The sequence below is a fragment of the Cetorhinus maximus genome, chromosome 4, assembly GCF_964194155.1.
Source record: "Cetorhinus maximus chromosome 4, sCetMax3.hap1.1, whole genome shotgun sequence".
NCBI lineage: Eukaryota > Metazoa > Chordata > Chondrichthyes > Lamniformes > Cetorhinidae > Cetorhinus > Cetorhinus maximus.
The window spans coordinates 117,219,397-117,235,450 of record NC_135882.1 but is presented as its reverse complement, the minus strand read 5'-3'; the positions used below and the strand labels follow the sequence as shown (position 1 = coordinate 117,235,450).

Genomic DNA, 16,054 nt, shown 5'->3' with positions numbered 1-16,054 from the left:
AACCCACTTCTCCTACACCAGTCTTTAAGCCATGAGTTCATCTCTCTAATTTTATGTCAATTATGTCAATTTGCACGTGGCTAAGGTAATAATCCCAAGATTATTCTCAGGCTTCTGTCAACAGACAGAGTGAAATAGCAAGTAATCGGTTTTTTTTATAAACACTCCAGATTTTTAAAAAAGATTTAAAGGCAAAGGTTTTTAAATGCCTTGACAGCATCCTTTGATAAGCACTTCTGACTGTTTTGCCAGTTGATTTTGACAGGCCTATTGACAGCTTCAATGACCTTGACAGTAATAAGTTTACGCACATTGATGCCTAATTTTAACAATTCCAAAGGGTACCTGATCTACCCCAAAGGGCACCTGACCTCCACTAAAGGGCACTTTACCTTCTCCAAAGCTGTCCCAGGACCAGATCCAAAGGGGTACCTTACTTCTCCAAACATAGGAACATAGAAAATAGGAGCAGGAGTAGACCATTCAGCCCTTCAAGCCTGCTCCACCATTCATTATGATCATGGCTGATCATCCAACTCAATAGCCTGCACCTGCTTTCTCCCCATACCCATTAATCCATTTCGCTCCAATACCTATATCTAACTCCTTCTTGAAAACATACAATGTTTTGGCCTCAACTACTTTCTATGGTTGTGAATTCCACGCGCTCACCACTCTTTGGGTGAAGAAATTTCTCCTCATCTCAGTCCTAAATGGTCTACCCCGTATCCTCAGACTGTGACCCCTGGTTCTGGACTCCCCCACCATTGGGAACATCCTTTCTGCATCTACCCTGTCTAGTCCTGTAAGAATTTTATAGGTTTCTATGAGATCCCCTCATATTCTTCTGAACCTCAGCGAATATAATCCTAACCGACTCAATCTCTCCTCATATGTCAGTTCCTCCATCCCAGGAATCAGTCTGGTAAACCTTTGCTGCACTCCCTCTCTAGCAAGAACATCCTTCCTTAGTTAAGGAGACCAAAACTGCACACAATATTCCAGGTGTGGTCTCACCAAGGCTCTGTATAATTGCAGCAAGACATCCTCTTGCTATGAAGGCCAACATACCATTTGCCTTCTTTACTGCCTGTTGCACCTGCATGCTTACCTTCAGCGACTGGTGTACGGGGACACCCAGGTCTCGTTGCACATTCCCCTCTCTCAATTTATAACCATTCAGATAATAATCTGCCTTCCTGTTTTTGCTACCAAAGTGGGTAACCTCACATTTATCCACATTATACTAAGGGGTGCCCTGGCTATCCAAATGAATCCACTAAATTCAGCTTTTCTCTTACCTAGTCTAATCTGCATATTATGGGTTTCATACTCCTGGCCTACCAAAATCCCACTTCAGAATCACAGAATTGTTACTGCACAGATGGAGGCCATTTGGCCCATCAAGTTTGCATCAGCTCTCTGCATGAGCAATTCCCTTCGTGCCATTCTCTCACCTTCTCCAAGTAACCCTGCACATTCTTCCTTTTCAGATCCTTTTTTGAAGCTTTGGTTGAGCATGCTTCCATCACAGTCTCAGGCAGTGCAGTCCAGATGCAACCACTCGCTGTGTGAAAAAGTTGTTTCTCATATTGCTTTTGCTTCTTTTGCCCTCTTGCTCATGATCTTCTATGCCCTCTTGCTCATGATCCTTTCATAAGTGAGAACAGTTTCTCCCCATATCATCTGTCTAGACCCCTCATGATTCTGAATACCTCTGTCAAATCTCCTCTCAACCTTCTTTTCTCCAAGGAAAACAGTTCTAACTTCACCAATCTATCTTCATAACAGAAGTTCCTCATTCCTGGAACCATTCTCATGGATCTTTTCTGCAGTTTCTCTAATGCCTTTACATCCTTCCCAAAGTGCAACGCCCAGAACTGGATGCAATCCTCCAACTGAGGCCAAACTGGTGACTTATACAAATTCAAAATTACCTCCTTGCTCTTGTACTCTATGCCACTATTCATAAAGTCTAGGGTATTGTATACTTTATTAACCACTCTCTCAGCCCATTCTGCCACCTCCAATGGTTTATGCACATATACACTCAGGTGTCTCTGTCCCTGCATCGTCTTTAGAATTAGTTTTAATTGCCTCTTCATGTTCTTCCTACCAAATGAATCACTTCACATTTCTCTACATCGAACTTCATCTGTCACCTTTCCACCCATTCAACCAAATTGTCCATGTCCTTTTAAAGTTCTACACTACCCTCCTTAAAGTTCACAAGGCTTCCAAGTTTTGTATCATCTGCAAATTTTGAAATTGTGCCCCATAAACCAAAGTCCAGGACATTAATATATATCAAGAAAAACAAGGGTCCTAGCAATGACATCCATTAACCACTACTCTCTGTTTCCTGTGACTTGGCCAATTTTGTGCCCGTGTTGTTACTATCCCTTTTATTCCTTGAACTATAACTTTTCTCACAAGTCTGTTGTGTGGAATTGTATCAAATGTCTTTTAGAAGTCTATGTACACCACATCAACAGCATTGTTCTCATCAACCCTCTCTGTTATCTCATTAAAAAACTCCAGAAAGTTAGTTAAACACAATTTTCCCTTAAGAAATCCATGCTGGCTTTCTTTAATTAACCCACATTTGTCCATGGCCAGAATCTTCTGCTTGGCGTGTGGGAACAGGCCCTGCACACCGATGCGTAAAATGTTGCACAGTGATGTTAGGCGTGCACCCCGACGTCACTGGGCATCATTCTGATCTTCCTTTTGGCAGGCACGTACAGGAGTTGACTGCGCACCCACTGAACTACCAAAGGCCTGTTAATTATACAATTAACCCTACTGAGAAAGCTGCCTGTCCAACATTAAGGTTGGCGGGCAAGCGAAGAGCCCAGGCGGCCTTCGCATTTCTCATGAAACCTCACCCACGGGCGGGATGAGTTCTCATGAAGGGTTTATTAATTAATTAAATTTTTTAATTAAAATTGATAAACATGTCCCAACTCATGTGACTCTGTCACATGAGGGGACATGTCTGAATAATTTAATTTTTTTATTTTTAACCATTTTTTGCACTAAACTTAATCTTCCAATCTTCCTGAGACAGCTCCATGCCCCAGGGAGATTTCTGTGCTCTTTCGCGCACACGTATGCGAAAGAGCGCAGGCCCCGACTCTCCCTCCTCCCCCCACCGGCCCACACAGGTAGCACTGAGCACTTCCGGTTGTGCGTCACGCTGGGTGGGCCTAATTGGCCCACCCATGTAAAATGACAGTACGCAGTCGATCACGGGCAGCGATCGGCTCCGCGCCCGCCCGCGCCCGCTCCCGACCGGCTCGCCCGACGGGGAGAAAATTCTCCCCCATGTGACTATTAATTTGGTCCAAGATAATTGTTTCCCCACCATTGAAGTTAAAGTGGCTGGCCTGTAGTTGCTGGACTTAAGTTACGCCCCTTTTTGAAGAAGGAAGCAATTCTCCAGTCCGCTGCTACCACCACCTCCACACTTGAGCAGAGGCAGCTGTTGATTTAAATGGCCAACTGCCTCCGTGAACCATGCATGTGCAAAATGTACCTCGCCTCCAATCCCACCTCTGCGAAAATGGCGAGTACCATGTTCAGGGGGGCGGGATTTAGGATCCTCAGGTATTTCCGCTATTTTCACCATGAGGGGGAGCCCCTCCGTCGTGGTGAAAATTTGGGCCCTTGTCTTTTGGATGAGATACTAAACTAAGGCCAAGTCTGCTTTCTTAGTTGGACGTAAAAAATCCCGCAGCACTATTTCTAATAAGAGTAGGTGAGTTATCAGCGGGGCCCTGGCAAATATTTATCCCTTAATCAATAACATTAGAACAGGCTTTCTGATCATTATCACACTTATATTCAGGGAGCTTGCTGTGCATAAATTGGCTGCTGTATTTCGTAGAAACATAGGAAATAGAAAGAGTAGGCCATTCGGCCCCTCGAACCTGCTCCACCATTCAACAAGATTATGGCTGATCTTCTACCTCAACATAATTTTCCCGAATTATCCCCATGTCCCTTGATATCCTTAATATCCTACATTACAACAGTTGCTACTCTTCAAATAGTACTTCACTGGCTGTAAAGCAATTTGGGCCATCCAAAGTCATGAAAGGCCCAAAATAAATGCAAGACTTTAAAGTATATATACAATTCCTTTTGAAAGAGTTCTTGGGAGGAAAAAGGTGACTTTGGTAACCAAAACTCTCCAACTCTGGGGTTTTCCTTGTGTCATTTCTGGGTCTGTTATAGAGTAATTGATAGAGATTGATTGCTATAATTAGTCGACAACTCCATTATCACTGAATCATGTGGCTACTAGGACTTTCTCTATTGCAACTACTTATTGCTTTGTGTAACTACTTAACCACAATCATAGGCTTAGGCCTCCCAGCCTGTCACATAAGTCAGTGCACATATAAAATTTTATTCTTGTAGGTGAGGGTTGCTGGACATCTGTAACTATGACGATGAAGTCATCGGTGCTGTGCGGAGGCAAATAGTTGAAAGCTGTAGAGCTATATTTTTTTGTAATATGTCATGTCACTCTTGCATCTAATAACATACCAGAAATTTCTAAAGACATCGTTAAAAACTTAAAAATAATACTTAAACATGGTCAATCTTACATTGTATACCCTGGGCTGGACAGAAAAAAATTACATGTGAGTGTATCAATTTTGTTTTTTTGGTAGACTATTACTCCTCATAATGAAAGAAATGGCAAAACAATTTATTTATATATAAGTCTAAAAATATGGAGGTAGGGAAAACATTAATAAACCTTCTAATAGGCTGTACTTTAGTCCTGAGGTTCATTAATCAGACTGGAGGAGCAGAATCTTTGGAGCTCATATAATTTGCCTTAGGTGAACGTCAGTCTGTTTCTGCTAACATGACCAAATAGTAGTCTGGTGCAATACTGCATGGATAAATGATTTCCATTTAGTTTGCTCCAGAGTCTTGAATTCAAGCCTACAACAGCTTAATGCCCAGCCTGTGCTGCAGAGTGAATATTATAATAATGATATAACTTTTAGCTTCTTCAAACTATGAGGTTCTTGGAAGTGATGTATGTTTCATCATATGAAGGTTTCTGAAATTTTAGCTTTTAATCCATTGTAACACTATTTGGATAATGTGAAATGCAGAAGACTTGGTAGATGTATTTGTTGCCTTTCTAGATAAAGCATTGCTTTGTGACTCATAAAACTCTATTAATTGTATAAAAAATATTTAAATGTCATATATTTATCTGGTACTTTTATGTATTATATCCTTGTTACTAAGAATCCTCTGGGAGGATTATGAAAGTTCAATATATTTGGCATGGCCGCTCAGCACAGCTTTACAAATTAACATTAAAAATGACTTGCCTTAGACTACACTCTGTAGGTCATTATTCAACTTATTTAAGGATTTTATGCAAATTTGATCAGTAATCAATGGCCCATATTGGATCTACAAATTAAGTTGCCAGAGTGGAATTACTTTATCTTGGTTTTGGATGTTCTGAAGCCTAGATATTAACAATCTTGCCTTTATCAGCATTATACACTCTGCATGCAGATTAATGGACCATGTTAAGCATACAAACTCCTGAACTCCAAGAGGCCATTCTGCACTAGACTACAGCTGCTGATATACTATTTCAGAAAAGAGGAGCTGATGGATAGACAGTACTCTAATAAAACAACATTTATGCAATAAACAATATACTTAAAATCATTAGAATATTTTTTATAGAAATGCTGGTACAATATCTTAAAATTTGTTCCCGAGTGCAAGAGACAAAAGGTGAATGCTGCCTACTTTAATTCCTCCTCCAGATACCATACTCTAAGTTGGTGACCATGGACTTCCATTGGATTGGTCCATGATAGTGCTTGGCAAAGTAATGCAGTGGTTTGCCTTTGCCTTCTGCAGTAAGGCTGACCAGGAAACTCTCCCACTTTTGTCACCTGCCAACAGGTGTATTGGGAGGATTTATAGGCTGATAATCAACCTGTTAGGCCTTATTATGAATATACCTTCCATGACCATCAAATCCTAAATTGGGACTTGAACCTGGAGGTTCTGGCCCAGAGGTAGGGATGCTACCACTGTGCCATGAGACTTCCCTCCTATTTTAATTAAAAATAGTAAATTCCAAAAAGCTTACTCAGAAGCAAAAACCTGATTTGGTATTCTGAACCATCCATTACTGGCTTCAGCAGAAATCCAATTTCTAAGTTTCTTTAACCACAATCATTGCCACTTGTCAATGCACTGTAATATGGACAGAATAACAAAATTGTGGCGGGTTTACATTCTATAGATATGTTTTAAAATATTCGAGGGAATCATGGTTGCACTCAAATTCTGTAAAATGCTGCATAGCATAACTCTGGAGGACAAATTAGTACAATGATATTGTCGAAGTAGGAATTCACTCCATTAAGGTGAAACACTGAAGTCCTTTGGTAATGTGATGAAGCAATACTGCAAGATATAACACTCAGCAAATTATTGCGTTTGTAAGTCAACAACTGAAATCTAACATTTTTAAATAATGCATGGAGCCTCCTTTAATCTAGTTTAGAAACAGCAATTACATTCCACGCAATATTGACTCCCAACATCACATACACCAGAACTACAGAACAAATGTTAATGAAAAATGTAAAAAGCTGAAAAATATTCTAGCAAATGGAGTCACAAAAATAATTCACTATAGGTCTGTAAACCAAGAACATGAACAGCATGCAACATATTTCAATAGCGTTGGTTAGATGCAGCACAGTTTACATGCTCCATAATATATCTATTCTACAAATGCATAATTTCTTTGCAACAAAATTATTGTCAAGTTAAATTGAGGTGTAGCTCAGGAATATGTCTCCACTCCCCACCAATTTTCCTGTAAAATGTGTCAGTATCCGAGGCTTTGCCTGGATACTACATTTCAGTGGTATTTGTCTATCTATCCTCCTGTATACCCACAAGCTAAATAACCTCAAGGAAAGTAAGGAACAAGTGAAATTATATTCAGTTAAATACATAGGACTTAGTCTTGGTTCAGACAGACATCTAACGTTAATCCATACATTCTACTTTTGCAAAGGTATTTTAATATTAGTGAATATTAATTTTTACAAGCACATTTCTTGCATTCTTCATCCACTTTCTGATCATGACACTTTCTTTCAATTCCTTTTCTCTTCCTCATTGCCCAAGTCTCAGTTTCATCCTGTCTATTTGGTTAATTCAATTATTTTCTATTATTGCTATTTAGTGACAAAAGCATGAAAAAACTTATCTCCTCAACTGTGCCAGAAAAAAAGCTATGTAATCACATTTCAACATAAATAATTCTGTGAGATACAACCCCCACACCATTTTGTCAACTATGCAATTGAATACCCCTAAAATAATATTTAAATGTAAACAAGGAGTTCAAAATTCAAAATTAACTATGAACTTGAATCTGACAACTTCCCTCTCCCTTCAACAAGTGCAGCACATACCTTTGTTCTGAAGAAGAGTCATCTTTGGACTTGAAACGTTTACTCTGTTTCTCTCTCCACATATGCTGCCAGACCTGCTGAATTTTTCCAGCACTTTCTGTTTTATTTCAGCACATACCTTTCTAGACACCCAAATATTCTCTGCTAACAGTGCAATACTGCCCAGACAAGCAACTGGGGAAAACTTACAGCAACTTTGTCCAACAAAGCCACCAGCTCTTTCTTTAACAGTGAACTCTCAACAGTGATTACCTGGCTATCCATCCCACTCTCCCAACAAGGATGAGTTCATCTCGGCACTAAAGAAATTTCTCGTCTTCTCCTGACTCCACATTCAAGAATTTGTATTTTATTTTGCAATTGCATTTTCATTTTTTTTCACAGCAATGGGAGATGTAACAGATACTTAAATGATATTTAGTAATTGCATACAAGTTCTCACATTTAGGACTGAGATGAGAAATTTTTCTCTAAGAAGGTACTTTGTCTGTGGAATTCTCAGGAGACTGGGTCATTGAATATACTCGAGGCTGAGTTAGATATATTTTTGATCAACAAGGGAATCAAGGGTTACTGGGGTCAGGGTGTGGGGGGATTTGGGGGCAGACACTAAAGTGGAGTTCAGGCCACAATCAGATCAGCCATGATCTACTCCAAATGGCCTACTCCTGCTCTTAATTTTTGTATTCTTGTGCGTCGATGCCTCAACTAAAAACTTAAAGAATGTAAGAAAGCAATTCACTCTTTGGATTCTCTCACACGCAACAAAATCATGAGTAGAGATTACAATGATTTTATTTATTTTCCCCTCAGGTGCAGTTTAGAGGTTCTTAAGTTCCCCTAACCTATGTGTCACAAGCACTCAGCTGGGTTGAAGTCTTATTTTTGTGTGAGAACATTTGGCAAGCACGTTCAATGATTTTATCATAAGGGTTTATCATAAAATACTAAGTGTTTCCGTTACTCAGAGTGCTGCTGTGATTGGACTTTTATTTCACTGTTACATAGACATACAATGGTGCTGATTTTTAGTTTGCTGGCTGGGCGTAAAATTGCTGTGTAGATCGGCTTCCCCTTCGAAGAAATGGCATGATTTTTATTGCTGTGGAAACAAAAATTAGGTAGTTCCTTTAACAGGCAGTGAATCCACAATGTTGGTTTTACATCCTGGTGTCAAGTTCTTTAATTAGAGCTGATTGATTTGTGACTGTGTCCTAGTGGTGACCAAATACCTTTTGAAGGGAATCTGAAACAGTTTAACTCTTAGGCGAATACGTATTGACAAAGAGCCTTTGCTACATTATGATTACGTCCCCCATCAGTGTGCTCTTCATTTTTAATTAAAAGATTAAACTGGTCAAGGATTAACCATTTTCAAAAGCACACTTGTTTATTAAAGGTGTTAATTAAACCTGTTAAATCCTTCTTGTTAATGGCTATCTATAGTGATTACTTTTGCTGCTGGTTACGAACATATGAAATAGGAGCTGAAGTAGGCCATTCGACCCCTCGAGCCTCTCCGCCATTCAATAAGGTCATGGCTGATCTGTTTGTGTTTTGAATTCCACATCTCCTGATGATCTTTGGTTCCATTACCTAACAAGAATCTATCTACCTCTGCCTTAAAAATGTTCAATGACCCCGCCTCCACCGTCTTCGGAGGCAGACAATTCCAAAGTCGCACAACCCTCTGAGAGAAAAAAATTCTCCTCATCTCTGTCTTAAAAGGGCGACCCCTAATTTTAAAACAGTGTCCCCTAGTTCTGGACTCACCCACCAGAGGAAACACCCTTTCCACGTCTACCATGTTAATACTGTTCAAGATCTTATATCCTTCAATCAAATCACTCCTCACTCTTCTAAACTCCAGTGGAAACAAGACCAGTCTGTCTAACCTTTCCTCATAAGACAACCTGATCATTCTAGGTGTCAATCTAGTAAACTTCCTCTGAACTGTCTCCAATGCATTTACATCCTTCCTTAAATAAGGAGACCAAAACTGTGCACAATATTCAAGATGTGGTCTCACCAATAACATCCTTACTTCTTTGTTCAATTCCTCTCGTAAAAAAAGAATAGCATTCCTTTAGCGTTCTTAATTACTTGCTGTAACTGCATACTAACTTTTTGTGACTCATGCACTAGAACACCTATATCCCTTTGCACCTCAGAATTCTGCAGCCGTTCTCCGTTTAAGTAATACTCTGCTTTTTCATTCTTCCTGCCAAAGTGAACAAACTTCACATTTTCCTACATTATACCCCATCTGCCAGATTTTTGCCCATCCACTATCTATATCTATATCAACCTCCTTGTGTCCTGTTCACAACATACTTTCCTACCTATCTTTGAGTTTCTCTAAGTGCCCAGCTATAACCTCCTTAATGATCGATTCTAACACCTTCCCCACATCAGGTGTCAGCTAACTGGCCTATAATCTCCTGCCTCCCTCCCTTCTTGAGTAGAGGGGTTATATTTGCTACTTTCCAGTCTGATGGAACTTTCCCAGAATCTAGGGAATTTTAGAAAATTAACACCAACACATATATTACCTCATTAGCCAGCTCTTTTAAGACAGTCAAACAGAGCTTTAAGGTCACAAAACAAAAACAAAAATACCTGGAAAAACTCAGCAGGTCTGGCAGCATCTGCGGAGAGGAGCACAGTTAACGTTTCGAGTCCAAATGACCCTTCAACTGCCTGATTTCCACCTTTCATTATGTGTTTTCCCAATGTCCATACAACACTGACTTTGAAACAAGATAAAAGATCTGCAAAGTGATTACATTCACATCCCTTAATGTCAATAACGTTTCTTGATCTAAGCTCTGACCAATATGCATTGTTTGTGGTTTATTCATTAACAAAGAAACAATATCAGCCAAGCCACTCTATAACATGCTCTTTGAAATTAACAAACCTTTATGTGGAGAGTTATGTAGTATAAGGAACAGCATAAAAAACAACCTTTAGTAGAATAAAGGGCATCTTACCAAGGGGTTGTCCCGCAACTATTCTGGAATTCTCCCCTGCCACTGCCGCACGTGCATTCCTTTCACTCATGTATTGTACAAATGCATATCCTTTGTGCACAGAGCAGCCAACTATCTTTCCATATTTGGCAAAAATAGCTTCTATATCAGCTTTTTTCACAATGGCAGTGTTGAGATTGCCAATGAAGACTCTCGAGTTGATGGATCTGGGATCATTCTTATTGGTAACATTGCTGGTCTGTGTTTTGCCAGTCATTGTAGATTATCTTCGCCTAAGAGAGAAGAAAAATAATTCAGCATCTCAAAATTACAGTTGCTGCTCAGCCATGATAATGAACTTTAAATCAATGTCGCAAAGACCAAATGCCTTTCCTCCTCTTTAGGTCCAAAGGGCTCTTTAAATTCACTGCTTAAGACTCATCTGTGAACATCCATTATTGTCTATAGTATGTCCAACCTACTCAGTTAATTAGCAAATTAGTGCCATTCAAATTGCACATAGTTGGATTGATATGTTTGACATTTTGTTGACAAAGACCAGGCATGTATCTTCTGAATCAAAAAAAAAATTAGCATCCACCTGATGTTTCACCAACTAGACTATGTTTTTCATTAACATGCTATGATTCTTTTCCCAATAAAAAACATGCCAAAAATTGTGAAATATCCAAAAGAACCATGAGGAATTATTGACTATTATTTTGGAAACATTCAGAGACAGGAGGTTGTACCGTAAGGTTGTATCTTTGATCCAGAGATGAAGCACTGTTTCAAGACAGCAGTGGTAACTTTCATGATCCTGGCTGTAGCAGGAGATTTGTTGCACCCACATTCAGCTCGTGTTCATGATGCAGGGATGTCATGTATGGCACATAGGGCATCATGGATCTCGTTGGAACACTAGCAGCCCAAAACTTCAAATTTCAAAACTGATCTCCAGAAACAGGTGCCCCAATATTTACCTGCAGCCATACAAAGAGACAGGGAGAGGGTTGGGGGGGTGGCGGCGCTGTTTGTAAGGGGTCAGATCTCTGTCAGGGAACTCAGAAGTAAGAATTGACAACAGGATGCCCTCTAAATTTTCTGCAGGTTTCCCACACAGTTATTTATTGAGTGGCAAAGCCCACAGCAGAAGATCACAGCCAGGGAGTGAGATCACATGGGGGTATGGGGGTATGGTGGAAGTTGAGGGGGGTGCAGGGAGGGGCGGTAGGGAGATTACTGTGCATGAGATCGTGGAAGACAGGGGTATATCATATTGATCGTGCAGATCAATAGTGGGGGGGGGGGGGGTGGAAATCAGCAGATTGCAATATGTGGTCTCCTGCTTCTCCTGGCCCACAAGCAGAACAGTAAATACAATTATGGATCTAAATATTTTCCCCCTATTACTTGTTGGGTTTCCTGGCTGACATTAGTCAAAAATAAAAATCATGCAAAAATGAAGGTAGACAGCCTTGTTAAAAAATTTCAATGGTTGACCCATCTCCCAACAATAGATTTGTCACTGGCTCCTGTGACAAATATCTAGTTCATGGTTCATGTTAATATTTTAGAGGTAATTTTTAATTGTAGGAAGATTAAAGTTTAACTGTAGAAAATGGAATAAATGCAGCTAAAGCAGCTTGGAGCCTGTTACACTTAAAAGGTTAGGGTCATGTTGACTTAAGAGGTTAACAGCTATAAAGGTTAGTTCCTAAAATAGCAGGTGGGCTTACTTAGCTGGAGAACTGGAGAGGTGATGTCTACACTGCTTGCAAAGAAGTGCAGTCCAGAAATATATCTTGCTTTGGGAATTGGATTTAAATAAGTTTAAAAGCATTCGATAAAACCTGAAAGGTGGAATTATCATGGAGATGGGTGGAGTTTAAGAAGATTCTGTGGTTTAAATTTATCTGTGTGTTTTCTGAGAGGGTGGTTAGTTGCAGGTTTGAACCTTGTGTGGTTTGCAGCTCACAGAGAAGCCCTCAGAGCTATTTAATGCAGTTAGGACTCAAGAGAAGTCCTGGGAGCTGAGAAGGAGATGGAAGGTCACTGGTTCTGTGCTGGAGACAGTTAGGGCCAATGAGAAGCCCTGAGAGCCACTTATAGCTCAGTGGAGCCAGGAGATTGGAGTTAAGAGAAAACCAGAGGCAGTGCCAGCTTAGTGAAGCTAGTGGTCTGTGAAAGAGCTGGAAGTGTGTTGGTAATTAGAGGTGGGAGTGCAGCTTTGTGAATGTCATGGAACACAGTCTCAGGAGAAGAGATTGGACCATCGGGAGAAGAGCAGTTGTTGAGGCAGTCCGAATCAGAGCGGCTTTTCAGGGAATTCAGAGGCTCAATGTTTGAAAGCGGGGAGTTGAAATCCTTCATGAGAGAGACAGAGTTTTAATAAGATTTTGTGACTCATGTCACTGGTCACTGATATCTGGATGGGTTGTTGAGAAATTCATGGGATCTGTGTTGCTTGCATCTGCCATTTAATGTTCACTCATAGTTTTCCTGATAATTCACCTTAACCTCATGTTAATTCTGAATGTTAGGGTTTAAGATAGATATTGCAGATCATTTTACTTTTCTGACTTTATATAATGAAGTTTACTTTGCTTGTTTAAGACCATCAAATCTTGTGGTTTTATTCTCCTAATGGGTAACTGGGATTTCAAACTTTGCCTATTCTAAACAAAAAGTTATTGGGCCCATACCAGATCATAATACTCCCCAATCTGCTTCTATTGAAACTAGATGCAAATGGTGCTTGAAGTCTAATTTGAAATTTTTACTTCCCATCTGCCCAAAACCCACCAGTTGTTCAGTGTTAAATTTATCCCCAGCATTTCAGTGAGCAAGTGGTCAATCTATGGAACAAGCTTCCTATGGAAACAGTGGCAGCCTTAGTATTAATTCATTAAATACAAATTAGTTGCTTGATAGTACAGAAATTGAATAATACTGAAAACAGAGAGATGTTGCTGAAGCTTTTCATTTTGCACTCATCAGGGCAAACACAAGAATGCCAAATTTCAAATGATCACAATTTATACCACACGAGTAAAGGATCCTGCCTGGTTGGCAAGTCAACTTTGATTGGCGGAGGTGTTGCCATGGAGAACACAATGGAGAATTATAGGCTCCCCAAGATCTTGGGTAATTCAAAATAGATGCAATGCTTGAACATATTCCTTTTGTTTGCAGAGAACAGTCCCTGCATATGAATGTACGTTGCTTCTAGTAAGCATAAATGAGCCAAGTTATGAGCTTGACTGATTATCTTAATTCGGTTGTTAGTGTAGGTATTATATTAGCTCACTCAGGATTGCTCAGCAAGTGCTGTCCAATCACACAATCACATCTAACAGTAGATATTTTGTTTTGGGTTTTGCAAGCATGGGCTGGTTGAGTATGATCTGTACTCTATCTATTATGTACAATGGCAGGAACATGCTGTTGATTCGATCAGCCAATCATTGGCACATACGGCCTACATACCTGGCATAGCACCGACACTGAAATTCATGCACAACGTTGCTCAATTGTGTTATAGGCAGAATGTCTTTTTGGACAGACGGCAGCATTCTTTTAGTGGAAAATACCACTCATGTAGCCACTACTAGCAGTGGCAGCATAAAATGGCTTGCTTAATCTGTTATTCAAATTTTTGAGAAGTACTATAAGGTTGGCCTTATCAACAATCTTATAAATAGGGCCCTAGACATTTGTTCACCTTGCAAGCTTGGTACAGAATTAGAGCGCATCAAAGCTATCATCCGGGGCAATGGCTATCCCGATCAGATCATTGTTCACTGTGTATCATGCAAACTCACTAATGGGCCAAAGGCTGGCATTTTTGGACCAGCAAAGTGCCCACTTTACCTCAGATTACCCTGGAAAGGCAAAGTATTTCAAAATTTGAACAGCAGGTTAAGCAAGAAATTTCACGCTGCTGTTATGCAGCGGCTACATGAGTGGTATTTTCCATTAACAGGATGATGCCATCAGTCCAAAAAGACATTTAGCCTACCATACAACTGAGCAATGTCATCTTTGAATTTTAGTGCGAGTGCAATGCCAGGTATGTAGGCCGTACATCGCAACAATTGGCTGATCGAATCAAACAGCATGTTCCTTCAGTTGTTCATACTGGAAAGGGCACAGACCATACTCAAACAGTCCACGTTTACAAAATCCAAAACAAAATGTTTACTGTTAGATATGATTTTGCAATTGGACAGCACTTGCTGGACAATCCTGAGTGTGCTAAAAGCGACACTAACAACCAATTTAAAATAATCAGTCGAACTTGTAACATGGCACATTTATACTTGCAGAAGTGACGTACATTCATGTGCGGGGACCCATTCTCTGCAAACGAAAGGAATATTTTCAAGCCTTGCTCCTCTTAAATTACCCAAGAGCTTGGTAGCCTATAGTTCCCCATTGTGTTCTCCATGGCAATCTGAGTCGACATGCCAACCAATCTGTACCCTTTTCTCTTGTTGCATAAATTGTTGTGATCATTTGGCATTCTTGTCCTGATGTGTGCATAAGCAATATATATCTCTTTTTAGCAGCATTTAAATACTAAATTAGATAGATTTCTTCCAGGAAGTAACATCTGCATAATTTGAGACAGGTTATTTGATGAGCGTAACATGCTTAGGGGGAAAAGCTGTTTTGGACCCCTGGTTCTCAAAGCTCTTCACCACTGGAGTTTTCCTTACATTGTGGATCTGTTGTAAACCAAGATTAATTAATTAATTATGATTAATCAACAAATTCATTATCATTGCATCATGCAACTACCAGAATAACAGAAAGTAAAGTAGATAGATATTGGTCCTTTCTGGTCTAGCAATTTATATATTCTTATGTTCCTTCATTCACATACAATAAGGACCATACAGATGATTGTGTTCAAAAGAAAACATCATGAAAACTCCTCGACAAGCAGGCATTGAGCCATATTATTTTGTGCTGCTGGTCACATTTCATGTCCACCTTGAAAGAATAAAATCTCTTTCAGGTCATTTAGGGCACAACAATACAAATAGGGGCCTGAACAGAAACATGGGTGCACAACCAATGGTCCTCTCAGCTCTAAGATAGCTAGCAGTTCTGTAGAATTTTGTTGTCCTCTCAAACCTGGCCTCGTTGATAAATCTGTGAGAATCAAACTGAATGTATCTAGTACTGGCCTGGAATGAGCCTGACTTTGATAGCCAATGGCAGTGCCATACAGGCGTTATAAATTGTTTGGAGGTCTTCCTGAAGAAGACTATTTCAGTGCCAGTGTGATGCCAGGTATGTAGGCCATACGTCCCAATGACTGGATCGTATCAAACAGCATATACCTTTGAATGTTTGCCACAGGCAATGTACTGACCATAACCCACCAGCCCATCATTGCAAAACTGAAAACAGTGCCTAACATTAGATGTGATTCTGTGATTGGACACCACTTGCTAAACAATCCTGATTGTGCTAAGAATTACACTAAAAACCAATTTAAGATTATTAGCCGGGTTCACAGCATGGCTCACTTACGCATGCTGGAAGCCACATACATTCACACACAGGACCCTGTCCTTT

General features: G+C 40.0%; 1 protein-coding gene across 5 annotated transcripts in view; it reads right to left on the bottom strand.

The window, feature by feature from the left end:
* LOC144679833 (RNA-binding Raly-like protein) overlaps positions 1-16,054 on the bottom strand; it is a 1,075,847-nt gene that overhangs the window by 612,456 nt on the left and 447,337 nt on the right. For all 5 annotated transcript variants that reach the window (XM_078540665.1, XM_078540664.1, XM_078540668.1 and 2 more), the window contains one exon: positions 10,487-10,758. In XM_078540665.1, the coding sequence (XP_078396791.1) occupies positions 10,487-10,742 (256 nt within the window). In that variant the 5' untranslated portion in view covers positions 10,743-10,758. The remainder of the gene's footprint in view (positions 1-10,486; positions 10,759-16,054) is intronic.